The sequence below is a fragment of the Helobdella robusta genome (genome assembly GCF_000326865.2).
Source record: "Helobdella robusta unplaced genomic scaffold HELROscaffold_8, whole genome shotgun sequence".
NCBI classification, from domain to species: Eukaryota; Metazoa; Annelida; class Clitellata; order Rhynchobdellida; family Glossiphoniidae; genus Helobdella; species Helobdella robusta.
In genome coordinates this window covers 2,556,391-2,568,628 of record NW_008705459.1, presented here as the reverse complement: position 1 = coordinate 2,568,628, position 12,238 = coordinate 2,556,391, and the positions used below count along the sequence as shown (strand labels likewise).

Sequence of the window (12,238 nt, the reverse complement as noted above, 5' to 3'; positions counted from 1 at the left end):
GCAAGCCACGGCTAACCTAACTTACCGACCGAGTTACCGACTTACTAACTAACCAACCAACCAACCAACCAACCAAACAACCAACCAACTAACTAACCAGCGATGTGAACTGATCATTGAGTCGATAGTCGAGTGTCAATTTCTGGAGCAACTTGAAGAGATCGTGGTGTTCGAAGTTGCCAGGCACAGCCGTTACAAATTCCTCCAGCCCATGCTTCCGCGCTTTGTCCGTGTCTTGTTGACGAAAAAAATTATAATCAATAAATAAATATTTAATAATAATAACAATAATCATTATAATAGCATTTTTATTGAAGAACAGAATACCGATGATGATTAATACTGTTTGTAGTATAATTATGTAAGATCTATTTATATATGTCCCCTCTAACTATATACATTCGCGTACTTAACAACTCATCATCTAGATTCAAAACTTGCGAGAGAAAAAAAATTACTACAACGTATAAATAACGTCGAATTTTTTATTTCATGTCCTTACTTTCAGTGTACTTTCATTTTAGTTTTTCATTTTATCATTCTTACAAACTCCTATATAAAACTTGTACCTAGAAGTCATACTGGCTCACATCATGTAACACGATATCAGCGCATCTAGTCATGACATCATCATGACATCAAATGATGTCATGATGATGTCATGATGATGTCATGACATCATCATGTCGTCATCGTCATGTCAGGATCATCTCCATCATTCCATCATAAACTTCCTCGTCATCATAAACGTCATGTCATCATAACCGTCATCTTATCATGTGACATCACCATGTGACATCATCTTCAGTACCATCGTCATCGTCGTCGTCGTCGTCAAAACAGTCATCACACTGGGATGATCATTTATTTAAAATTGGAAAAAAATGTAAATGTAGATATGACGCAACTGTGAGCGTTGGAAGATGCATGGATGGATGGATGGTTGGTTGGAAGATGGATGGATGGTTGGATGGTGGGTTGGAAGATGGATGGATGGTTGGATGGATTGATGGATGGTTGGAAGATGGATGGATGGATGGATGGATGGTTGGAAGATGGATGGGAGGATGAATGAAACGGCATCAAAGGACCCATCCAATATAATTCAATATGGAATGAAGTAAAAAATGAAATTTGAAAAAAAATTTTAATGATGAAAAAATGATAAAATGATGAAAAAAACGATAAAATTTAAAAAAATTATGGAAATATAAAACAAAGATGACATTACGAACAAAATTTGAAACGATCCGTTAAAATGTCAGATTTGACGCTATCACAGATAGCATCTTCAACAACTGAGTCAACTTTTTTAATAACATTTTTGTTCTATCTCTTTATTATCATTGTCAACATAATCAACATTAATTGTAATATTCATCGTTACTTCATTATCACCACCTTCATCAAAATCATCATCGTCATTATCATCTTTCGATATTAACAAAGTTTAGTTTCGCTTTCCTTTTCTTAACTATCGTTTATATCATTTTATATGGCATCATCGTTATTATCACCATGTTTTCATCCTCATTACACATCATCTAAGTCCCCCAAAATACACCATAGATAACAATACACAACGTATACACCCAAATATCCAAAAACCAACCTCCTTGAACTTTTGACAGCTGCATGTTAGTACTCTTTGACGGCTGATTGGATGGAGGCATAGGTTTGTGGGACTGCCCCGTGGCTCTATAAATAGCTTGAACCCAAAGTGACCTTTCGTTTTCGTCTTCGGTGGCAAAGGTCGTCTGGTCACCTTCACGCACGATGTTGAAGTAGTACTTGCCGCCTTCCATGCCTGCATTGCATCGCGAAATAATGTAATTATGCCGATAAGAACTACAATATTTACGAGACCAGTTTCGATTTCAAATGGAGTCCTCATCCTATCAAGAACAAAAAGTGCATGCTACATTGAATCACGTGTATTAACATTAACATTCAAAATCATTGACACCCGAATACGAAATCTCTAAACAACAATAGCAATGATGATAGGACCTACGTAAGAGAAATTATTCCAACTAATCATTACAAAAATGTTAGCCAAACTAGAAGATAATGATTAATGATAAAAAGATGACGATGGTAATAATAAAAAAAAATGATAACAAAAATGATAACAAAAATGATAACAAAAATGATAACAAAAATAATGATGAAGAGAAAAACTAATGAAGCTAGCTGGCGTCACGTTTTAATGGCAATTTAAATTGAAGAAATTTAATATTGTCCATAGCTGTGTGCTGTTACGTAACGTAATGAATGATGATAGTGAAGAAGAAAAGATGATGATGAAGATGGTGATGTGATGATAGCGATGATGATAACGATCATGATGGCGCGAGTGAATATTATAAAACTAAATAAAAATGACGATGACGTTCATATATATGACGATGAGAATGACGACAAAAAGGGCTCATGACGATTTCAACGATAATGAACATAAAAAATGATGTCACAAACTACTTTATGTTTGGCATGTTGGCTCGATTATCATGTAATTTATCATCAGTATCATCATTCCTATCATAAACTCATTATCATCACCAGCACACACTCATCGTCATCCTCATCGTCATCATCATCAATAAGGTACACTCATTGCCACCATCAACATACACTCATCATTGCTACCATTGTTAAAGGACATATCTGTAGGTTTGTTAACGCGAAAACATTCTACTTTATTTTTCCATTATTTTAATATTTTTCTCTTCATTTAATCTCGGATAAATTATTTTCTGTTTTGTTCAAACTTAAATAGGAACGAAAACATCTGTCAGTCTGTCTGTTTCCATCATCATCATTCATCATCATCATCATTATTGACATCATCATCGTCATTACATCATCACCACACAACTACCTTTACCATTATAAACACCATATCACCATTAAAGCAGACATCATCGTCTCCACCAATATTCATCATCTTCAATTTCTACGTCCTTATCACCATCACCATTAACAACCGTCGTCATCATCACCACCACCATTATCACCACCCTCTTCATCATCATCACCATCATCATCACCACCACCATCATTATCATCACCGCCACCATCATCTTCATCATCAGCATAGAACCTTCTAGAGGTTCGCAGTAATCAACAGTGAATCCGTCCAACTGTTGTATCTCTACTGGATCCTGCTTGCGTTCGTGGTAGCTACACATAGCAAACGTGTACTGGGATACCTGTGAATACGCAAATGAATGCAAATAAATACAGCGTTGTATATACCCAAAAATGTATATACAAACAACATACACAAAAATGTATATACAAACAACATACACAAAAATGTATATACAAACAACATACACAAAAATGTATTATACAAACATGTATTCAAAATTTAGAATTATTTTAAGGCTGGGAGACTCTGAAGTTCTAAGAAACTCGTACGGCCAACCAGAAACAAAAACAATACAAACATAATAGTACAAAAAGGTATATAGAAAATATACTTAAACATGTACACAATCTAACCCTATCTATCTACACACTAACGAACGCTAAGATCTATGTATCCATAGACACACAAACATATAGACACGCAAACACAATGATGACGTAAACATACACAAATATATACAATATCTTCAATATTTACATTCAAACGTATATACAAACATATACATGAATACACGAACAAATATATATGCTTACATAAACACATGAGACATTCAAATAATTGCAATTAAAAAGCCCAAACATCGCTACAACGACGACAACAGCAGCAACAACAACCACAGCCACAACAGCCACAATTGCAACAGCCACAACTGCAACAGCCGCAACAACAGCAAGTAAAGCAACGAAGAACCTGAACAAGAACGTAATAACGTTTCTTCCATCTTTTCCATACTGATCTCCCTTGAGCGTACAAATATCTGTGGAAGGCCAAAACATACAAAGCATATTAATTTCATGCGTTCGTATCTTTTCATGTTTGTTTATTTGTCTGTGTGTGTTTGTATCTATGTGTGTGTGCACGTGCAATTGCGTGAGTGATAGTTTGTTATTGTATTTTCATAAGCGGGGTGTCAGAGTAATTCGATTGTTTCATAACATGAATTCTTCCGCACAAGTGTTTGCCTCGTCTGTTTGTTGTTTGTTCACTTGTTGACCATTTCGCATGCATAACCATTCTGATGGTTATGACGCGTGTGTGTTTGCAAGTGTGTTGTACATGAAAGCGATTAAGACATCATAAACTAACGCAATATATATGTGTGTATAAAGTATGTGTGTTTGTGAGTGCCATGCATGCATCCACATTGAAGTATAACATCATAAAAAAAACAGAAAAGAAAACAGTTGACAAAATTGAGAGAGAGCGTGCGAGAGAGAGAGAGATAGCTAAGAAAGAAAACCTTAGTTTAATTTTTGAGCTGACTAAAGAAATGTCGAACAAAACTCATGCAATTACATGATGAATGTCAGCAGAGCAGTGTGACGAGGCGTGGCGATACAAACAAAACGAATAAATAAATCAAACAACCAGCCAACCAACCAACCAATCAACCATTTAACCAATCAATCAACAATTTAACCAACCAACCAGCCAGCCAACCAACCAACCAACCGACCAACCAACTAACCGACCAACCAACTAACCGACCAACCAACCGACTAACCCGCAGTGTTTCAAATTTTGAGGTTTATCAATCCTAATGGCGATTTTGATCTTCAGATTTTTATCAGGGCAGTTTTTGGTGGTGGTCAGTTGGTACCATTCCGGGGTCTTGGGGCTGGTAGCAGTGGGTGTTATTATCACCTGTGTGCCGTGGTGGAGATGGGTTAGGTTTATTGATGGGGACGACGACAATGATGAAATGATGACGATGGTGATTAAAGTTTGATGCATACAGTAATGATGGTGATAATTATAAAATGGTGATAATATTGATGATGATATTAACTCTGAAATAATTGAAAATACTCAATTAAAAAACGCAACTCAAAATATAGGTTTCCAATGCATAGTACAATTCAATACCATACAATACAAGATAACACAACACAATAAAACACAATACAACACAACAGAATGATGATGTTAAAAAAAAACATTGAACTCATCATCATCATCCGAACTCTCATCTTAATTTTCATAATCATTTTCTTCGATATAGCCAACATACCAAAATATAATCATCTAATCAACATCATCATCACCACCACCGTAGTAATCATCATCATAACCGATGACGTCATCATCAAAACGTATACGTCATCATCCGCGGAACGACCATAAATATGAAATCTCATAGAACGGATGCACTGAGAAAGATAAAAAGAAACATTGAATGAAATAAATTTTAGCAAACGAACCAACGCTGACAACCACTACAAAGATATATCAACGAAAAAATACCACAAAGATATATCAACAAAAACACTTAAAAAATGTTATTGCGAAAAAATACAACTAACAATAACACAACAACAACAACAACAAAAACAACAACAACATACGTGATATAAAAACAACAAAACAATAACACAACAAAACAATGAAAAACATGATAAAAAAAGCATCAGCAAATCAACCAACAACACAATAACAACCACATTTCGTCAACAGGAAACCAGCCGACAACAAAATAATTTCTTCTCAAAAATGTCAAACCGGAAAAAACATTGCAATGTGATGCAAATGCTAAAAGATAACACACACACAACACAGCACAAACACCATTATCATAATCATTATCATAATAAACATCATCATCATCATAATCATCATCATAATAACCATCATCATCATCATGATCCTTATCAGAACCTACCCTTCCAAGTTCCTTATCTTCTAGACTGAGAAGACCTGAACTCTCAGTGAACAGCTTGACTTTGACTACTGGCAAAGGGTAGTTCGTCGTGAAATCGCCTTGCGTGTCCCAGCTGTGTGTGTATTATATATATATATATATATATATATATATATATATATATATATATATATATATATATATATATAAAGTTTGTCTTATCAATTTTCCTTACTAGAATTTTCTTCTGGAAGCTGTTCAATTTGTTAAAAATACAACTATCCAAGTTCATCATGAAAATTTAATGAAACTGTTTTTATCCGAATTCATCCTGCAGATAGGGCCTTATCTTAAAGTCAATAATAACGATAAATGCAAATTACAAGAGCAAAGGCCTTGGTTATATAAATTCTCTATATAAACTGCAACAAGTGCCGAAGATGATTGAAAAATCGAAATAGTCCTATACACTCGAGAATAAATCAAAAAACTGTATATTAATGATAATGATGACGGATGAGTAGGAAAATGATGAAGAAAATTATGACTGAAAATGATGATGATAAAGATGACGATGATGATGATGAAAATGATGGCGACTACAATGAAAGAGTGATAAAACATCTTCCCAGCAGCAAGCAGGTGGAGATCTTGGCAATTGATTTATAGGAGTTTCATCATTTTTATTTCATTAGCAATTAATTTACCATTGAAAAATAGCGACAACGTTTTAAGAGGTAGCAAAAATATGAATGCATTAAATAGCATTTAATATAATATTTTCATCAATATTATTAATGAAATTTAACAAAAATATGAAATGAAAGCACCTAATATGTAATTTGAATCAATATTATTAATGAAATTTAAACAGGTATCAAATATAACCACTGATATAGTTCAAGCAAACGTAATCTTCTATCTTCTACCTGCCATCAGCACTAATGTGTAGAAATACTATTAAAAATTGTTGAAGAAGCATAACTTGACACTTCAGTCTTATTATTACTGCTACATATCAGTATAAATTAAATACCACGACAATAAATTCCTTTACTAATAAATAAAATGTGATAAAACAAATTTTTTAATCTACACAAGTAAACTTCTAACTCCTGAAGCTTAACTAAACTTCTAGATAGCATTAAATACTAATTATCAGGTAGATTAAACCCTCTAGAAGCAGCCATCATTCATAAATACTACTTCATGACTATAATTAGTTTCGTTGTAGTAGTAGTAGCAAGTAGTGGTAGTAAATAGTAGTAGTAGTATTATTATTAGTAGTAGTATTAGTAGTAGTAGTAGCGGTAGTAGTAGTATTAGTAGCAGTATTAATAGTAGTAGTAGTATTAGTAGTAGTAGTAGTAGTAGCAGTAGTAGTAGTAGCAGTAGTAGTAGTAGAAGTACTACTACTAGCAGACGATAAAAGAAGCAACAGTAACAGTAGTAGCGGTATGGGAGTAGTTATATTATAAATAATAATTACATCCACTGCAGTAAGTAGTTATATAGCCACAGTTAACAGTTCAGAATATAGCAGAGACAGCGTTTGAATCAGGTTTCCACTGAAGAACATTATAAGAAGCAGCGATCCTACCATTTCGGCTATCAAGTGGTCTGAACAATTGATTAAGATTAAAAAAATAAAAAAATACCAAATAATGTTTATTAAGATAATTTTTTTTCTCTTCCAGATACATTAACGCTTTTATTGGAGCACGTGATTCTGATGACGTCTATTGTCACGTGAAAAATTCGTGTAAAAGTGAGCATAGATTTCAATTCATTAGAATAAGTACCATTCAATTGAACAGTGCTAAGGTTAGCCAGTGTACTAGCGTACTTATAATAAGAATGTGAACGCGAACATATGCAGAGTTAAATAAATTAAGTACTATCAATAAGTGAGGGTCTGGAAATTTTAGATTACAATTCAGAGGCATGCGTGCGTAGTTTTAATGATAAAAAAATAATTAATGCAATTAAAGAAAACAAATAAAAATACGAAAAAAAAATACAAAAGTATGAACCTCTCTCAAAGAAACAAAAACCAAAACAATAACGAATGAATATATAATGAAAAAAATCAACAACAACAACAGCAGCAACAACAACAACCAACAACAACAGCAGCAACAACAACCAACAACAGCAATAACAACAGCAACTACAACAAAAACAGCAAAACAACAAAAACAGCAAAAACAACAGTAACAACCAAATCGACACAACGGCAATAACAAGGACAACAAAAACAAAAGAACATCTGAATAGCAAGTGAGTGAGTGAGTGAGTGAGTGAGTGAGTGAGTGAGTGAGTGAGTGAGTGAGTGAGTGAGTGAGTGAGTGAGTGAGTGAGTGAGTGAGTGATATTTTTGTTCTACTTGCAAACTGTCAACATCAACTAAAATTTGTCTGTTATTTGTTTATAACGACTGTGTAACAGGAATGATAACGATGATGACGACAACGATGATGAAGATGGTGACAATGGTAATGATGACGACGATAAAAATGATGGTGGTGACAATGGTGGTGATGACGACGATAAAAATGATGGTGGTGACAATGGTGGTGATGACGACGATAAAGATGATGATGATAATGATGACGATGATGATGATGATGACAAAATGAGGACGACGATGATGAAGACGATAACAACGATGAAAATGATAAAGATGAGGAAGACGATGACAAAGAAGGACAAAGACTCTATCAGATGATAACGTAAAATGATAAATAGAATGAGAATGAACCGGAGATATCCGTAAAAGAACGAGTACAAATGAAGATGATGATGATGGAAGCTGAAGATGACAGTGAAAGCGGGAAGAAAATAAAGAAGATGATGATGAAAAAGAAGAAACCGATGATGATGACTAGGATGATAACGGACGAAAAATGATAGAGATGATGACGAAGAAGAAGATGGACGTTGAAAAAATTGTCTTTCTTGATTAGGATGCATGTGCCGTTCAAATGCAAAAGAAAAATAATTTCCAAACATTGCCATCTAATGCAGTTTCAGTGTGTGCGTGAGTGTGTGTGTGTTTGTGTGTGTGTGTGTGTACCTAGTTATGTTTGTGTTTAAACGTATTTTAAAGTTGAAAGATGGAATAATGAAATATTAACATTGTTCAAAATGAACGCATGCATATTAAATACAAAAGCTCTTAGACACGACTACCGACAAATAGCACATGAAATAAACCAATATAACATTACATATACACAGATGTAAATTCTAACAAACGCGTCAACAACATCACTAACAGGCTGTAAAATAATGATGGGCGTTACGCGTGCACGCTACTACGATACAACGTACGCAACACGCATACATCAACACAGCTTACAACATACATCAGTGTACAACAACATAAAACCTTGGAAAAAAGTCTAACCCAGGGCTTAAGCTAAATGTTTAATGTAAGTGCAAACACGCACACGCACACACATAAGTTTAAATATACGTCCATACACGTACATACACGTACACACACACACACACAGACAGACACACACAGGTATATTTATTTATCTACTTTGATATATTTATTGACGTATATTAATAATTTATAAAGACAGAAGATTTTAATGTAACAATCATTGCTCCTGAGGTGCCAATGATGTATTAGTACGTTATAACAACACGGCAACAAAACGCCGTGGATCAGTTCACCAAAAAAAAATTGACTGCATGTGACATTTCTGAAAAAAAGTTTCACAGAAAAATTTTTTCATCACGGAAAATATGCGAATAATGAAACAATAAAGTAGAAAAAAGGCAAAAACAAAATACTAAAAACCATAAACAATACATTATAAAAACAACTAAACAACAAACAAATAAATGGGTTAATATAAATTAAACATACAAAAAAACCCAAAACTTATGAAAAAGTAAACAACCCCCTCTTCATATACACACATACACGCACACACACAAACACACAATCACATACATACACTAACGCACATATACATATACACAGATACACAACAGTCTACACACAAAATAAACGCAATATATACAAACACAAAAACAGACAAAATAAAACCAAACAACAACAACAAAAACACGTCTATATGTTAAAATTTTTCAAGATTTTTCCCACGGTAACTGTTGTTGGATCAGTTGATTCCCAAGAACATTTTTACAACGAGCAAAATGATGACGACGACGACGATGATGATAAAGATGATGACTATGAGGAGAGGAGAAAAATGATGGAGAAAAGGATAATGATAATGGTGATGATTAAGAATTAAACGATGATTAAGAAGATGATATGATGGTAACTGAAATGAAATGATGATATCAAAGTTGATAGATAAACAGAAATTGAAAATACGATGCGCACGCACGCACACACACACACACACACACACTCACACACACATAGGATCAAACACACACAAACACACACACACACACATAGGATCAAACACACACAAACACACACACACACCTACATACCATGGTCTGGAAGCTTCTGCCTGATCCGTCTGCAACTTGTCGGCCCCATCGACTTCCATCGTGCAGTAGACGATCTTGTTTGCCGGCAGGGACTTCAAACCCTTCACCTCCATGACAACCACCTGATGACGTAATGATGACGTGACGATGGTGACGAGCCGGTGATAATAGTGATTAGGATAATCCTGACGATGATGATGGCGATGATGGTGAGGACGATAACGATGATGACGTGATGACGAAACGATGACGTAATGATGACGTAATGAGCCGATGATAATGATATTCTGAATATTAAATGAACGGCTATAACAGAACATAAAATTCATTATTTTACTGTGTTTGAACTACTCGAAATAGAAATGAATAAATGAATGAATGAATGAATGAATGAATGAGTGAATGAATGAGTGAATGAATGAATGAATGAATGAATGAATGAATGAATGAATGAAGAATAAATAAATAAACGCATGAATGAATGAATGAATAAATGAATAAATAAATAAATAAACGCATGAATGAATGAATAAATGCATGAATGAACTAAAAAACGAAGAATGAATGAAATGGGAATAAATAAAGGAAATAATGAACGAAGGGACGAATGAACTTAAACAGCATGTTGTGCCATATATGAATAATGTTCAGCCCATGTAGGTTCAGCCAGGCAAAATCACGCGTGAAGTACATGTAGTAGTCGTTATGTGGCTTTTGGTGTGTGTGTGTTTCTGTGTGCGCGTGCGTGTGTGCGCGAGTATGTGACAGTTCCTTCGTTCGTTCGTTTATTCATTTATTTATCTACTTATTTATCTATCTATCTATCTATTTACGATACGATATTTTATTTATTTAAAAAAAAAAAATGAAGCCAGGATGACTGTGATAAAGATCATACTGAGCTCATCTAGCACAGCCACCTGAAAACAAATGTATAGAAATACACATATTTACATCCGAACGTTAAACAGATTCATCCACTGCAAACAGACCTCCATAGCGAAAGTCAGAACGAGATCAACTTTCGAGAGTGCAGGCTCATTCTCCTCGGACATGTCCATCTTGGTCACTCCACTGCTGTTCGTCCTGGGTTAATTAATCATAAATATGACGATGCTAACGACGATGGCGGTTGTACTGATGCCAACAACGATGCAAGTAACGTAAATACGAATAATTGATATAGAAGAAACAACAACATGACTATTATTATTATTACAAGTCAATTTGTACAGCGCTATTTACAAACAACAATGCAAGTAGGAACAATTAGGTAGCAACAAAAATAACATAAGTAATGAAATTTAAGTGACAACAATTAAACAAGAACAAAAACCAAAATAACAACAATGTAACCAGCAGCAAAGTAACAAAAATATAAGCTATACAGGTATTACTAAGGAGTAATAAACCATTGGACGAAAAATTTTGATTGAAAAAGGTAAAACAACTCCAACAACATCAAAACATACTGCCTCTCTACTATAAAGGCAAACACAACACACAGGATGGTACCTATATCAAGCTGATTAACTTTGATACAATACAACCATATAAAATAACCACGTGGCTGCAAGCTCGAGAGCAAAACATCTTAACCACATGTATACCACTGTTTATGAAGGAAAAAATACTTATACTATGACATTATGGATGAATGTGTAAATATAGAAAAAACAACCACATAAATATTTACATAGAAATATATATATATATATATATATATATATATATATATATATATATTAGTACATATTAAACATACATAAAATCAAGGAAACAATAAAACGTACAAACTTTGCAACATACGCAAACAACATTAACATACAAAGCAAACACACAACACAAACACACAAAGCACACATACAAAACAAACACACAACACAAACACACAAAGCACACATACAAAGCAAACACACAACACAAAGCACACATAAAACACACACATACAAAACAAACAT

General features: G+C 34.1%; 1 protein-coding gene across 1 annotated transcript in view; it reads right to left on the bottom strand.

Moving 5' to 3' along the window:
* HELRODRAFT_70306 (hypothetical protein) overlaps window positions 1–12,238 on the bottom strand; it is a gene marked incomplete at both ends in the record, with an annotated part of 37,735 nt that overhangs the window by 10,357 nt on the left and 15,140 nt on the right. The window contains 8 exons of the mRNA XM_009031864.1: window positions 98–234; window positions 1,580–1,807; window positions 3,104–3,212; window positions 3,845–3,911; window positions 4,659–4,798; window positions 5,814–5,925; window positions 10,278–10,399; window positions 11,270–11,338. Of these exons, the coding sequence (XP_009030112.1) occupies window positions 98–234; window positions 1,580–1,807; window positions 3,104–3,212; window positions 3,845–3,911; window positions 4,659–4,798; window positions 5,814–5,925; window positions 10,278–10,399; window positions 11,270–11,338 (984 nt within the window). The remainder of the gene's footprint in view (window positions 1–97; window positions 235–1,579; window positions 1,808–3,103; window positions 3,213–3,844; window positions 3,912–4,658; window positions 4,799–5,813; window positions 5,926–10,277; window positions 10,400–11,269; window positions 11,339–12,238) is intronic.